Genomic DNA, 16,840 nt, shown 5'->3' with positions numbered 1-16,840 from the left:
AACCCAACTGTGACTTATGTACTGGGCAGCAACAAAACTTTCAGCTACAAAAGATAAAGGGTAGGATAGATTTCACAGAAGCACAGAGCCAAAGAGCCATGCATCGCAAAGTAGGCCCACAACAAAAGAAGCTGTAATGGAAAAATATTGTAGACGGGTTGCTTCAAAAATCCAACATCAAGAACACCATAGCATATGCAAAATACAGTAAATGGGGGTTGGGTGGTAAGGCCAAGAGGTAGATCAAAGGTTTGGATGTTGGGGGAAGGTGGAGCAAGGATGAATATTACACCGGTAAAATTCATTTCAATGTGAATATGATTATAGTCTTAAACTGAAAAACAAACATGATGCAAACATTATATCCAGCTATACCTCCTCAGCCTATGCATTATGTGCAATAGTTAACTTGAGAAGACTTCGGCCTAAGGATCATGACAGTTGATAGGGAGGCTGGTCATGACCAGATGACCCCTACTGACTTTTAGGTAAGTATGCAAAGGTCAAGGTCACAGTGACTCAGAACAATTAAACTGTTTACGGACGATAACTTGAGAACACTTGGGCCTAGGATCATGAAACTTTATAGGGGTGTTGATCATGACCAGCAGATGACCCCTTTTGATTTTGAGGTCAAAGGTCAAGGTCACAGTGACCCCGAACAGTTAAACCATTTCTGGATGATAACTTAAGAACGATTGGGCCTAAGATCTTGAAACTTAGTAGGGAGGTTGATCATTACCAACAGATGACCCCTATTGATTTTTAGGTCAGTAGGTCAAAGGTAAAGATTACATTAATCCAGAACAGTAGAACTGTTTTTGCCAAATACCTAGAGAATGCTTTTGTCTAAGATCACATTTATTGGTTAAATTTGCAAAATAACAAATTGGGGATGTGTTGTAGCACATGTTTCAGACACACTGTTTGGATCATCTCAAGTAACAAGTTGCCCATTTTGGAAACATACATGCAGAAAAACAGCATTATTTGTAATCCTGATTGACATTCAGAAAAGTTCCGAGACTGCCACTATAAGTCTTGTATAATGCAGACAGCCATCCAAAGTCACCCACTTTACTGAATATAATTCTAAAAAGCGTTCTCAAATAACATTCGTAGCCTGATTCTCTTTTTCAAGTCTTTTTAGCTCACCTGAGCAATGCTCAGGTGAGTTTTTCTGATCGCTCGATGTCCGGCGTCCGTCGTCCGTCGTCTGTCGTCTGTCGTCTGTCAACATTTAGCTTGTGTATGCGATAGAGGCTGTATTTTTCAATTAATCTTCATGAATATTGGTCAGAATGAGAACCTTGATGAAATCTAGGCCGAGTTCGAAAATGGGTCATCTCGGGTCAAAAACTAGGTCACTAGGTCAAATCAAAGAAAAACCTTGTGTATGCGATAGAGACTGTATTTTTCATTTAATCTTCATGAATATTGGTCAGAATGATAACTTTGATGAAATCTAGGTCGAGTTCGAAAATGGGTCATCTCGGGTCAAAAACTAGGTCACTAGGTCAAATCAAAGAAAAACCTTGTGTATGCGATAGAGGTGGTATTTTTCAATTAATCTTCATGAATATTGGTCAGAATGATAACCTTGATGAAATCTAAGCCGAGTTCGAAAATGGGTCATCTCGGGTCAAAAACTAGGTCACTAGGTCAAATCAAAGAAAAACCTTGTGTATGCGATAGAGGCTGTATTTTTCAATTCTTCTTCATGAATATTGGTCAGAATGATAACCTTGATGAAATCTAGGCCGAGTTCGAAAATGGGTCATTTCGGGTCAAAAACTAGGTCACTAGGTCAAATCAAAGAAAAACCTTGTGTATGCGATAGAGGCTGTATTTTTCAATTGATCTTCATGAATTTTGGTCAGAATGATTGCCTTAATGAAATCTAGGCCGAGTTCGAAAATGGGTCATCTCGGGTCAAAAACTAGGTCACTAGGTCAAATCAAAGAAAAACCTTGTGTATGCGATAGAGGCGGTATTTTTCAATTGATCTTCATGAATTTTAGTCAGAATGATAACCTTGAAGAAATCTAGGCCAAGTTCGAAAATGGGTCATCTGGGGTCAAAAACTAGGTCACTAGGTCATATCACGTAAAAACCTTGTGTATGCGATAGAGGCTGTATTTTTCAATTGATCTTCATGAATTTTGGTCAGAATGATTGCCTTGATGAAATCTAGGCCGAGTTCGAAAATGGGTCATCTGGGGTCAAAAACTAGGTCACTAGGTCAAATCAAAGAAAAACCTTGTGTATGCAATAGAGGCTGTATTTTTCAACTGATCTTCATGAAATTTAGCCAGAATGATTACCTTGATAAAATCTAGGCTGATTTCGAAAATGGGTCATCTGGGGTCAAAAACTAGGTCACTAGGTCAAATCGAAGAAAAACATTGTGTATGCAATAGAGGGTGTATTTTTCAATTGATCTTCATGAAATTTGGTCAGAGTGATTGCCTTGATGAAAACTAGGTCGGTTTTGAATATGGGTTATCTGAGGTCAAAAACTAGGTCACTAGGTCAAATTAAAGAAAAATCTTGTGTATGCGATAGAGACTGTTTTTTTCAGTTGATATTTATGAAATTTGGTCAGGTTGATTGCCTTAATGAAATCTAGGTCGAATTTGAATATGGGTCATCTGAGGACAAAAACTAGGTCACTTGGTCAAATCAAAGGAAAAACTTCTGTATGTGATAGAGGCTGTATTTTTCAGTTGATCTTCATGAATTTTGGTCAGAATGATTGCCTTGATAAAATCTAGGTCGAGTTTGAACATGGGTCATCTAGGGTCAAAAACTAGGTCATATCTAAGAAATGCTTGTTTTTATCGCAAGAGACCAATTTTTTGGTCCAATCTTAATGAAATTGGTCAGAATATTTGTTTCCATGAAATCACTAGGTCAAACATGTTTTACACTGTTATGGAGTGTTTCTTAGGTGAGCGACCTAGGGCCATCTTGGCCCTCTTGTTATATAAGCAGTGGCTGTTTTCTTTAATTATTCGGAAATCCTGTCAGGATATTTTTCCATTAATGTCTAAGAGATTTTTGTCTGGAAATATATTAGCACATTATAACCTAGAGATGCAAATACTGTTGTTTGTAATGGTGGCTAAATACACAAAAGACATTTGTTTTCCAAAGAGCTTGTAAGTCCTAAGTTTTGACACAATTTCGGGTAAAGACAAGTAATGGAGATAGATTTATGTTGTATGTGATGTACCCTTTAGTAATCATGCTGGATGCAACTGATTCTGCCTTTGTGACCAGTGCACATGATCAGCCTGCACATCCATGCAGTCTGATCAAGATCTGCACTATTCGCCATTCAGTCAGTATCTTTTAAGTAAGCACCCCTTTTAACAGTTAATGGTACTGTCCAAATTGAAAGCTGTTGGTTCATTATAGAAATTTAGCAGGGTCGGTTAGATTCAACAACGTGTAAGGGGGGCTGTGTTGGAGAATGAATAGTTAAGGTCACTAACTTGAAAATTACTTCACTTCAGCAGCTTGTACAGGAAGACTGTATACTCTCATGGCAGTTAACAAATTTATTTCTTCTTCAGTTTTCCTTCTGTTTTCTTTTTTCATTTCTGTTAAAATAAGTGCGTAAATTCTTGAGAAATTGTTAAATAGAGTGCTGCAGATAAAAGTTCTCAAAATCAGTCAGTTTGGTGGATTACATTTGACAGATATTCCTCACAGATAAGCAGGTACACTCCTTTTGTCATATATATATATTCAGAACACAGACTTAATTATAACTTTCATTTGTCCCGATACATGTATTGACGTACAAGATAAATTTTCTGCCACAGTAATACAGAACGCGGCAGCATGTCAATCATGCTGTTGAATAACTTTGAGTACAGTTGAGATGAAACATGGTTTATGTGATTGTCTTGTCAAATCCTTCACTTGGTAAGACTATGTATGTGTGATCATTTCTTTAATATTCCTGTAGTGTGAGAGTTTTGCTTTAAATGTGAAAGACCATATTTTTTCTCTCAAGAGACATTTTTCTTGAACTACATTTGAACATGATTATCCATGTCAGTCACGCCATTTAAAGACTTCAGTACAATTCTGAAATATCAAGATTTATGAAATTGGCTTGTCAAACCCTTCAGACAAGTAAGACTGCTTAAGCAGCCGCTTTTTCTGAAATCTGCTGTAGTCTTTTTTCTGACAATGCAAAAGATCATTTTTCTCTCCGAGACAGTTTTTCAGAATCTTTATTTGCCAGGACTGTGTAAACAGCAACAATTTCTCAATACTTCCTGTAGTCTCGGCTTTTTGTCTAAAAGACAAAAGCTTATTTTTCTCTCTTGAGGCGCTTTTTTCTGGAACTATATTTGCACACTATGACCTAAAGGTGCAAATACGGAAAAATGTCATTATGTTTCTGATGAGAGGCTAAATTGGACCAATTCCAGTGTTTTAGAAGACAAATATCGAAGATAAGAGCTGGTACTTAAAAAGACAAATATCGAAGTAGTAGGACTGTATTTGAACAATCAAATAGATTCGACATCTTGTTTCCAATTAAATACAACACGATTCTATGGCCCTTACATCACTGCTGTATTTAAGAAGAAATTAGCTAGTAAATGTGCTTCTAACATGCCATGCTTCTATGTATGAATGTTCAGGGGGCCTATTATTTGGAGGAAAAATAGGTGCATATCTGGGCAAAAGGGAATAAAAATCAATTTTAAAGGAAAACTGCTTTATTTAAAAGAAATTTCCAGAGGGGAGGAGGGCTATAAATTGCCCCTTATTATAGAAGAAAAAAACTGATGTTACTTTTTACACCCGTAAATTCAGGCATGATTAAAAGTTGTAGTGACAACTTTGGAATATCTGAAATTTCGCAGAAGTGTTAAGTATGATGATAAAATATGTTGCACACTAAAATCAGGTCTGTACATCCAAGGTCAAGGTCATAGGCAAGGGAAAGTTACTTGGAACATTTTCGCCATTTACGTGTGACGTCTTTGGTTCTCTTCAACAAAAATCTTTTGCAGATATAAGCTTTTAAATTCCCTTCATTCAGTATTACAGGTGGCACTAGATCCTCTTTGTGCCTGTAAGGTAATAAAATGAATTAGCAACTGATGGTCCTTTCATGCTTCCATAGAATCAACATTTATTACACGAAAGTCATTTTGAAAAAATGGCTGAAATTTATAGGTCAGCAGCTCTCAAATACAGAAATATCTGATAACTAAGGCATATTCTGACTTTTAGACAACATCAAAAAGGGCCTTAAGAACAATTTGATGAGGTTGGAAAAATCTTCATGCGCATAAAAAGGGTGACCCCTGCACATGAACCCTGAATGTAGACCAATACAAATGTGACTTCAAGTTTAGCCTGTGAGATTTCACTTTCAGTATTTCCAGGAAAAGATGAAAGTCATCTGCTGTCATTTTCTGTGTTGTCAAAAACGCATTGATGCCTTGCAAATGCGTAAAAATGTGTCAGGACTGGTGTCCAAGGATATAAGACAACACAGTGATTAGGTTTTGGTATATTTGCTGAGATTAGATTGGACATAAATGTTTGGTATCTTTAATCAGTATGATTCTTCCTTCCAACAGATGCTGTTGTGGGCGACCAGAGAGTTGGCAAGGACATATACCACAGGCCCTGGGGGTCCCCATAGAGGAGAGATGGCACCCGTACAGACACACAGAGGCCAAACCAACTGATGCATATGGTGTGCTGGAATTTCAGGGGGCTCCCCATCCTAGTAAAGCACAGGTAAGTGCCAGAAAAAACAAGTTTCATAGTAAAGATATATAAGACAAGGGCATTGTGAAGGTTCCTAGTGAGGCTAGACAAACTAACACAGGTGGAATGCTTGAATTCAGGCTGCTATCAATCCTAGTAAATATTTGACCGTTAAATTTTTATGCACCCTATAAGACTTCGAAAAGTTTCACATATAATCTCATGTTAAGTCTATACTGGAAACGTTATAATAAAATTTAAAAGAAAATATTGGGAGATAACCATGAAATTAAAATAATTGAGTTTAAAGTTTTTTTGGTTTTTTTATGGCATTTTTACTGGTTTCTGAGTAAGATAAAAGCCTCCAAACAAAAGCCAAAATTTTAGGTTTCTCATTGCAGTTACACTTCAGACCTTGCTCTGTATTTCAGTATGTATATGCAGTACAGTCTGTATTAAGCTGCCAGTCAGTAGAGTGATGCAATTTGATTGCTTAAGACAGGTGGCTGCATAAGGTAGGTACTTTTTAAAGGTAGAATTAAGAACTAAATGTCAGTTTGGGAAGACAGCAGACTTACTGCTTAAGCCAGGTAGTTCTGTAATACAGGTGGCACTTAAGGTAAGGTCAACTGTATGATTGAGTTAATGTTTATTTTCAGTATGTGCGCCTTAGTAGTTATGACTCCAAAGCTGACCAGGTGTTACAGTTACTACAAAACCACTGGGGATTGGACTTGCCAAAGTTGCTTATTACTGTACACGGTGGTATTCTGAACTTTGACCTTCAACCGAAACTGAAGCGAGTGTTTAGGAAGGGACTTTTAAAGGCAGCAAAAACCACAGGAGCTTGGATCATCACTGGAGGAACTAATACAGGTATTTTTAATTACTTAGATCTTATTTTAAAAAAATGTGAAGAAATATAATGTAGAAGCAGTGGCTGGTAGAGTGACTGACTCCCAACCTGCAGGTTGCATGTCCGAGTCCTAGAGAGAGCAGGATTGGACCACAGTCCCTCAAGTAGTCACAAGTACTGGTCAGAAGTCTTGAAGCAGTCTTTTAAGACTTATTGGTCTGTACAACCGTATAAAAATAAATATTATTTAAATTATAAGGTAAAAATGCTTCTTAACAACTTCCTTACTCAACAGTGCATATGCTATAGAATCTCTTCATTGGTTTTAGGAAAATTGAATTTCCGTTGTCTGCTCTACTTACCATATAAATTTAATTTGTTAAGGTTCAAGTAACGTACTGTCTTATCTCCTACATAATGTATAAACAATTTAGGGCATTGCTGTTTGTAATTATGTAAATCAAGGGCCAAAACTGAGAACTGTCAGAACTTCTTTGATATGGGTTACCTCAGTTTGCCATTTATTAATCAAGTACTTTAAGCTATCTCTGACATATCATTTTTTTTTTTTGCAAAATATATTATCCTTGTAATAGTATAAAATATATTTCTCATAGTAGCACCTTTCAACACATATTTATTTCAAATGATTATGAAAATTGCAAAATGTTTCTCCGTTTCAATCATAATCATTTTATTGTCAAAAACACATGTTAAAGAATATTGATTTGGAATAAAAAAAGTTTTTATTGTCTTTAACGCTGCAGTGATTCAGGAAAATATTTATGATACAGGACATTCATATTTACAACCAATCCAAGGTATATATAATTATCTCCCTTTATTCTTGGCAGTAATTATCTCCCTTTGGTTGACAGATATTTATATATACCTCTTTCTGAGCAACATTTGTAAGGAATTTTAGTTTCCTGTTTTGGAATTTTTCTATTTTCATTTAATTCTGTGAGAATGTGTAAAGAAAACCTTGTAGAAGCCACTCATCTATGGTATTTATCAGTTAAAAGGCTTTGAATATTCATTGAAAAGTACCTGTGTTGGAATTTATTCAATTCTTATTTAATTTTGTTAATAAAAAAGATAGGAAGAATACTTTGTGGAATCAGCTGATTTGAGTTCATAGGGCAAGAGTATTAACAAAAAAAAGGCATTGAAAAGTCCTTGAAAGTCCTTCATTGTTTCCTCTAGAGATTATATAATAAAGCATGTTAAAAAACTCTTTTCTCAATTTAAGATGATTGATAAAAGCATGGTAGTTCTATTTTAGTTCATTTCGGTCTTGTGATGTATTAGGAAGTATTCTGCAGAGTGTCAGAATTGTATTATGTGCTCTGAAAAATCATGGCATTTGATAGATTGCAGAAGGAATGTTCCTTCAAATTTCAATTGATACTATTATCATTACAAAACCTGCTTTTATACCAGATTTAATTTACAGACAACATTGATGGATGAGCATGTACAGTATCGAATGGTGAAAAAAAAACACTGAAAAGTTATCACTGAAATTGAACAGTGCTTTGGGATGTTTTTTACTCACTAATAAAGTTAAATTTTCATAGAACATGTAAATGCTGTAATGAAATTTATGTCTGAATGAAATATTAAAACCAAGAGCAGCACCTGTGGCCTTTCAGCAATGTTGCCATATGGTCTGGACTGTGTTGGTTTGGCATAAAAGGTTTGAACCTAAGAACAGCATCAAAATTGATTAACGGAACATCTTTTTAACCTGTCTTCTTTGCAAAAGCAAAATTAATGAATATATATCAATAGACTAAGAACAATTAAAATGACAGTTCAGTTTATCAATATGACATCTTCTTGACAGCAGAATAGAAATGTTGATGTCTGTCCCTGTCAGCACTTTAATTTATCTGTAAGCTGCCAGGTGTTATGAAACTATGGCACTAGGGAAAAAATTTAGTCATTTGAAATTATAAGGGAATTGTATTGTGTTACAGTGTTATATCATACTGTATGAACTAAAAATGGAGCGGAAACTTGAGTGGAACACTCAACCACAGGCATAGAGCTTTTATCACAAATCATGAATTTGTAGGGGTTTTTTTACCCAAAAATTTTGGAAGATGAGCTTGGGGAATTTAAGCAGTATTTTGGTAAAAATTTGGGAAAAAAATTCAGTCATCTACCTGAGAGCAGCATAATATTATCCCACAGACATAGTATGTTTCTTTACAATAATTTGCATTTTGCTGACTTACCTTTTTTTCTGTACTTTTTCTTTGCTCTTATTTTTTGTAGGGGACACTTTGGAACTTTGCTCTGAAATTTGCCAGAAAAGATACTCTGTTTTTTCAATTAGAATATGGCTCAATAACAAAAAAAAAAGTCAACAGAAACCCCTGAAAATGTGTAATGAACGAATAAAAAAAGTATTTTTATTGTTTAATAATTATATATTTATAATACGTATAGTACACATTGTTGATATTCTCAGAACATCAAAATTACTTGGAGTTGTATTGTTTGAAGTCTAGTAGTGTGATAAGTAATATGGAACACATACATCAGGTTTATATATAAAAAAAATTCTTGAATTTTTCTTCAGACATGTTTACAGTTACTGTTTAAGTGCTGAATGATTTTACAAAATTATTAAGAAAAGTCCTATGTTCATTACTGTACCAGTGACTCCCTCCATACCAAGTGTGGTTAATTAATGCACAAAAGAGCAGTAATATTTTCTTCCTAATGCATTTCATTAAATGAAGAAAATTACAAGACAGTCTTGTCGAATACTTGTATATAAAATAGGTTTAATTGATTTTTAGCAACAGAAAGCTTCAAAGAATTTAATTAAGACAGAAATCCCTGCAGAAAATTGATGTTCTGATTTTATATAGACATTTCTTCATTTCTTTTACTGTCATTTGTTTAAAGCTACACCGTGACAGTTTGTGTAATTTTTTTCAACATGTTTGATCATTTTAACTTTGGCATAAATGACACTGAAAAATGATGTAGTGAGTAAAAGTTAATCCTCACCATGCTGGACAGGGATGATTCTGCCATTGTGACCATTGTAGATCATGATCAGCCTGCACGTCTGTGCAGTCTGATCAAGATCTGCACTGTTTGCTATTCAGTCTGTATTGTTTTGGTAAGCACCCCTTTTAACAGTTAATGGTACTGTCCAAATTGAAAGATGGTCAAGTTCATTACAGAAAAATTTAGCAGGATAAGAGTTATTATTACATACTCGTTTCTATTCCCCGTTAAGTTACACCGGTACCGGAAACGTCAATATTTTTCCATACACTGACGCCTGAATTTCATATCGGGTGCGTGACGTAATTCAGTGTGTGTTCTTGCACTATTTTTTTCTATTAGTTCAGTATTGTCAATCTTATTCAGGCTATTGCACATATTTATGATATTTACATTATATTTTATACGTGTAGATGCGTATGTAATAAAAAGGTTATTATCTTTGCATCGGGAAATATGCACTCGTTCTTCAGCGGAAGAATATTGCGCTCCTAAAGTCGCGCAATATTTCCGCTGAAGAACTCGTGCATATTTCCCGATACAAAGCTAATAACCTATAAATATTGATAAAAAAGCAAGAATTATAAATGTTGATTTTCTCAGTTATTTGAAGTGTTACAAATGGCTTAATCCATTCTGCACAATTTGTTAATTTATTAGGATATGTTGCAAAAATCATGTCAGTATAAGTTTGTACAAATGATCACTTTCACACTACCTATATTTTATTATGTTCACCTTAAATATGTGAACGAGTTGCTTTAAAGGCGTTTTATATCTACATGGAGCTTCATTTAGATCTAATATGAAGTCGGCAAAATCAATTGATGCTTCCATCAGATTGGAGATTATTGTGGCAGTAATAGTAAGATTCAAATTTTAGAATAGTTGCAAGTCATTTCTGAGAGGATTGTACAATTATTGTAATGTTGTATTGACATTTTGGTGTAATCCAGGTATATGTTTGAAATACCACACACAAAACTTCATTCAGTTCTATCATTTAAAGATGACTATGTGTCATAGCTAAGTTCAAAACCAAAATAATCTGTTTTTCCTTTTGTAGAAACCACTGAAGTTTTTAGAATCATGACAGTTTTGTTTATTTCTGCAGTGTGGGCAGAATAGACACAACTTGGTATTTAGATTCTGTTGAGTGATAATAAGGAGATTTTGATAAGGATGTCCCCCCCCCCCCCCCCCCCCCCCAAAAAAAAATTTAAAAAAATGACATACCCCTCTGCTATAATATCTGTTAATATGAAAATAACGAAATGAAGACGTCATTTTGCGATAGTTTCTGTATCGAAACACTGTTAAAACTGAATGCTTTTTATAGAAAAATTACATTGAACTGGTATTTTTGTTGAAAGCTTGTATGAACATGGGTTTGTCTGGGAAATGCTTAGACAATCTTGGAAGAAGTCAGGAGAAATGCTTGCCAGAATGTGAGAGTTTGACATGATTTTTTTTCCAGATCAGCTTGATTAATGATTGTATAAGAACTGTAGATCATTCATTGATTGTAAAGGCCCCTGTAAATTATGATAAAGAAGTAATTTGTTCCTAAAGTTGTGTCTGGCCGTCATCAATAAATATTACAGTCAAATAGAGGAGAGTCTTGATTACTGGCCATTTTAGTACAGCACTTCTCCTAAATCTTGGGTTGATTTGGTGAAATATTTCATGTTTATAAAAGTGTCTTTTTGTGCAGCATTTCATGTCTGTGAACTAAATGCTATTAGGCTATTTTGAGTGCAGCAATTCCCAAGATTGATAGGCTATTGTAATGCAGCATCTCATTAAAATTAGATGAATTGCTTTCTATTTAAGTGCAGTTTAAAGACTTTAAGTAGGGCAGAAATGACAGCAGTGCATTTTATTGTCACATGCTTTACCTTCGGTGTTGTCAAGGACAATTTCTGTTGTTTTTGTGTCAAGGAGTACAGCATTAACACCATTAAAGGCTAAGTTTGATCTTCTATTCAGAATTTCGAAAAAGAATAAATTGGTAATCGGCAGTTGCTTAGAGTTGTAGAATAAATTATGCTTTCACTTAGAAGGGGGGTACATGCTTAAGAAACTGCTAGAATATTAATTAAAATCAGTTGATCTGTACATTTTTAAAGGAAGACAATTGTATTTGCTATAGGCATTACATTCTGGTTAAAGTTTTATGGCAAACTTCTTTCTTTGTTTTGGTAACGTCCTGTTAATTTAGGGTCAGTTTTCCTGAAGGTCAAGGTCACTTTGGTCAAATGTTGTAATTATGTGATGGTTAACATTTTATGGCAAACTGCTCAGTTTCAATATCTTCTTAACTACTGCACACATAATCATCAAACTTCATACAAGGATTGAAATATTTTGGTTTAAAAGGGCCAGATACCCCAAAGGTCAAGGTCACTAGGGTTAGATTTTGTAATAGTGCTGGTTAAAGTTTAATGGTATGCTTCTCATTATAAGACTGGGACGATTTCAAAATTTTGAAAGTGGATAATCACTTACATGTATATGAAATTGAATCAAACTGGTTAATTGATCACCAGTATGAAAGTACACCTTTCTTCTCTGACGGTCTTATCTAGGTTCTTCCGGCAGCTGACTTCAAATTCAACTTTATTGTTTGTTAGCTGTCATAAGTCATATTTTGCTGACTTTTATCATTCAACTTTGTTAAAATATAACTGCACGCAAATCGTGGGCTACTCTTGTAAAAAATAAAGATACTGATTATACATTGTAGGATGCTTATTGTTTGAGGGTGATTTTACTATATAATAGGTTTTTCGAAACTGAAACTGGTTTCACCCACTAATCCAATTGGATCTAATTGTTCCAGCCCTACTTCTCATAGAAAATTTGCGAATGTTACAAACTTGTACAGTAGTGGAAACAGTTCTAAGATGAACTGAATATACTTTGTTTACTATCAGCTTGGAGAACAGAATTTCAGATAGAACTCAGCTGAGCATGAAAAAAAAATTATGTATGATAGAAATTTTTGACATAAGATATTTCGTTTTTATAATTGCTTAGTAATTCTCATAACAAGGTTCCTCCAAGGGAGTAATCTATTTTCTAACATAATCTGCTGATCATTTTGTCAAGCTAATTGTGGAAGGAAAATCTTGTTTTTCTGTTTGATTAAGTGGGAACTATTTTTATAGTGCATTAACCTGTTGAGCTTAGTGTTAGACTTTTTTTATTCCTAGTTTTCTGATGGCATTTAAAAGAGGATGGGGTAATCTTTGCTTTTGATTATAATATGTATTAGTTGTCAGTAAATTGCAATCTGAATAAATTACTTGATGTTCCTAAAACTTATATCTGATAATGGCCCATTCAAATTTATCTTTCTGTATACTCAAATTTCCGGTATTGCTATTTTTATTTCCAACAATCTATTTTTATTTGAACCAATCAGATGACTTGTTTCAACAAACATTTGGCTAAAAGTGACTGGAATACAGTCCAACCTGTACTAACGGTCACCTCCGATCAGCGGTCACCTCTGTTTAGCGGTCATTTTATGACGCCCCCGACGGATTTTCCTCCATTTCATCACTTTATTCAGCGGCCACCTCCCGTCCACGGCCAGCGGCCACCAAAATTGCCTCCCGACCGCCAGATTTGACCCCTTTCAGCGGCCATGTTTCTTTGAAAACAAATTATTTTTGGGCGATGATCGCCGACGATACCCGATTTTTGAGAAACACGTGATTGCTTAGTCTCGCGTGACTTCACCACAGAAACTCCAAAATGACATGAGCTTATCAATTAAAACTGATAATCAAAGGTGTGATCCCCTTTTTGTTCCGATCAAATGGCCAGTAATTATCGGCAATTAGCGTGTCACCTCGTGTCAATTTTGTTGTTCACAGTTTTATCTCGGTTAAAGATAATACTCTATATCTAATTAGTAGCATACTATTTGTGATTCTTTATATTTCTTTCATCAAAACGCTATTAAATTTATTCGAAAGTTATTGTGTTTGAAAGAAAATAAACCACTCGATCTTTTACGGAACATAACGGCGATCTTAGATTTTAGCGTAGACAGTAAGCGCGGAGAGTAGCTTCCCTTACCAAAATGGCGAAAATTGTAAACAAACTTGTTTTGAAGTTGGAAAATTGTCTGTAACAGTTTTGTTGTAAAAAATCACGCTGGAGTTTTAGATTGCATAGTAGACAATTCGTATTGCGAAGGCAAATGCACGTCAAGTTATCTTGGTAAAATAATAATAGAAACTAAACAAGAAATGGGCCTAAAGGCTAAACTGGTCGGAAGTCTGAAAAATACATATACTGGCTGCAACTCCGATCAGCGGTCACCTGTCTTCAGCGGCCAAATTGGCTGCTTCCCCTTGCTGGCTGCTTAAGACAGGTTGGACTGTATACACTTTGGCTAAAATAGTTTTTTTTTTGAATAAAAGTTTCGTCATATTATGAACATAAGAACATGAGATTTTGTCGCTGAACTATCTTTAAAAAATGTGAAATCAAGAAAAAATCATGCCAGAATTAGGAATCAAACCGGGCTGCAGAGGCAGTTTAAATATCTCTGCACTTTTGACCACTACACCACAGAGAAATACGTCCTTATAAATGGTTAAATATAAAGCTTTATAATTCAAATTAAAGGCATTGTACCTCGGGGTACCGCATTACAATTGCTTGAAATAGTAGGAAAAACAAACTCATTCTTATGTGTTTCCATAAGGTTTATTATTTAAAGAAAAAAACACAAGGGGACAGCCATAAGAATTATAAACCCGTAATAGTTGAAAACTGGAATCCCAGGTTAAAAATAGATATTTTTAAACTTATGCTTTCACTTTCAAAATGTTGAAAGCAAGGCTCTGATTGGGGAGTTTCATTATTAGCCTGTCCTCAAATCCAATGTGTAGCATTATTAAGAGATAATTTAAATCAGATTGCAGTAAATTGCTGACCTAGTTAAATTGGGAAACAGAATGCTAGCTTTCTAATTGAAAGGTTGACAGATTGAAAGATTTTCCTTAAGCCAGTATCAGTTATCAACCTCATAAAGATGACATGCAGAGCACACAACAAGCCAGTAGGTCTAAGATAAAGGTCACGCTTTGAGGTTGAAGGTCAGATAGTTAAACTTTGTGTCTGCTCCATATCTTCTGAACTGCATAGAAGATTTTCATCAAACCAACATCCATTGTTAACCTCATGAAGACTACTTGCAAAGAGCAAATCTTTGCAGTGTTCGAAATTCACAGTAGTCCGACAGCCCGTGGCTACCAAATTTCAGCTCGGGCTACCGATTTTCCACAGGTACAAGCCTGACTGGGCTACCGAATTTTCCTCATTTGTTTAAAAAAACATGCTAATTAAACGAGTACTGCATCGTGATTTTCCAGACTGAGAAACGCTTATGGAATTATTGGTTTTTGCACTCTTACGTGTTGACAATCAAACACAGTGTCAAAGACGTAACCGCAGCGCTAATTGGCTGAATACAATCACCTCTAGTGTAACGGATAATTTGATTAGCTTTCACACTTCTCGCGAAAATCTCACAAGTACCTGCAGTAGGCGGAGCTTAAATTATGCTGTGTAAATGTGTAACCAGCACTCGGTATTACATCTTACAAATTGTCAACAGTCCGAGTTGCAGTAATTGGCGAGTGCGGATCCTAAAAAATCGGGCATAACAGTTTAGATTTTGTTTTGGCAAGGAGTGTCATGTCCGATGCTTTTGGACTCTGACGATGCTGATCTGGACTGGAGTATTTCGAGTTAAAATTTTTCAAAAACATGGCAAACATGTACAGTATGTCTTTTTTATTACTTCAAACATGCATAGAGATGTCTGTAAAACAAAATGTTATATGGTGCAAAAATTATGTATTTTAAGGTGTTAAAGTTCGGGCTAGTGAAATTGGTGTCGGGCTTGGAAAAGTTTTAATCTGGTAGCCCGAACGGGCTATTGGATTCAAATCTGAATTTTGTACACTGTCTTTGTCCACTCATAAGAATGATTTTCATAAAATTAGCATCAACTATTGTGCAGAATGCACATTTTATCCATGTCATTAGGTCCAAGGTCAAGGTCATACTAAGAAGTCAAAAATTAAAAAGCATAATTTTATGTCTGCTTCATATTCTTGTAACAGGTGGAAGGATTTTCATAAAACTAGTGGCACTTGTTGACTTCATCCAGACAACATACATAGTGCACAACCCAGTCCAAGGTCAGAGTCACAGTTATAGGTTAAAAGTTGTGATAACGGCATTTACCTGTGTCAACATGGCTTCTGAAGATACTAAACTCATTTAGTGATAGCTCTAGTTTTACTTGAAGCTGTTTTGTATTGATAGGAAATAAAGGAATACTGGTATGGTTACTTGCCTCAAAGATGGCAAGCATTTACTTACAGTATTAACCTTTAGCCTGCTGGTGGCAAGTGCCTTTGCGAACAGTGCAGACCAAGGGCAGCCGGCACATCTGTGCAGGCTGATCATGGTCTGCAGTGTTCATTGTTCATTCTGTAAATTTTCAGTGAACACCCCTTTGAATAATAATGGTACTGTCCAAATTGAATGATGGACTAGTCCATTTTAGAAATTTAGCAGGCTAAAGGTTAATCCAGTCAAAGGAAGGACAGAATCTGGCTGCTTAACCCTAATACCATGCTGGACACCATTGATTCTGTCTTTGCGACCAGTGTAGATCAAGATCAGCCTGCACATCCAAAGAGTCTGATCAAGATCTGCACTGTTTCGCCATTCAGTCGGTATTTTTTTGGTAAGCATCCCATTTAACAGTTAATAATAGTGTCTAATTAGAAAGATGTACAAGTTCATTACAGAAATTTAGCAGGGTAAGGGGGCAAGTGTTTAATACAGGGAGCTACTGAGGCATGTGAATCAGGTTTACACATTCGGAGAGTATTTTGCATGACAAAGCACTATGTTAACCGTCTTGTTTTGTAAAAACAAATAAAATTTGTCCCTAGGGCCATTATTTTTTTATTTTTTGGTTTAAGAACCGCCAGGATGACACATGGTCGTAGGAGGAGGGAAAAAAAATAAAATTAAAAAACAGAATCAGAATTTTTCTTCTCCGTAGGAAACGGACCTTTGAAAGGAATATGGGTAAATTCTACATAACATCACACAGGCTGCATGTTATAATCTTCTTTCCCACTTTTGATGCTTTTTCCTGCAAAT

General features: G+C 35.4%; 1 protein-coding gene across 8 annotated transcripts in view; it reads left to right on the top strand.

Moving 5' to 3' along the window:
* LOC123523117 (transient receptor potential cation channel subfamily M member 3-like) overlaps window positions 1–16,840 on the top strand; it is a 213,839-nt gene that overhangs the window by 91,723 nt on the left and 105,276 nt on the right. For all 8 annotated transcript variants that reach the window (XM_053549301.1, XM_053549300.1, XM_053549298.1 and 5 more), the window contains 2 exons: window positions 5,616–5,778; window positions 6,408–6,624. In XM_053549301.1, the coding sequence (XP_053405276.1) occupies window positions 5,616–5,778; window positions 6,408–6,624 (380 nt within the window). The remainder of the gene's footprint in view (window positions 1–5,615; window positions 5,779–6,407; window positions 6,625–16,840) is intronic.

This window comes from Mercenaria mercenaria, chromosome 8, assembly GCF_021730395.1.
Source record: "Mercenaria mercenaria strain notata chromosome 8, MADL_Memer_1, whole genome shotgun sequence".
In the NCBI taxonomy this organism is placed as follows: domain Eukaryota; kingdom Metazoa; phylum Mollusca; class Bivalvia; order Venerida; family Veneridae; genus Mercenaria; species Mercenaria mercenaria.
This window is presented reverse-complemented; position numbering and strand designations above follow the sequence as displayed.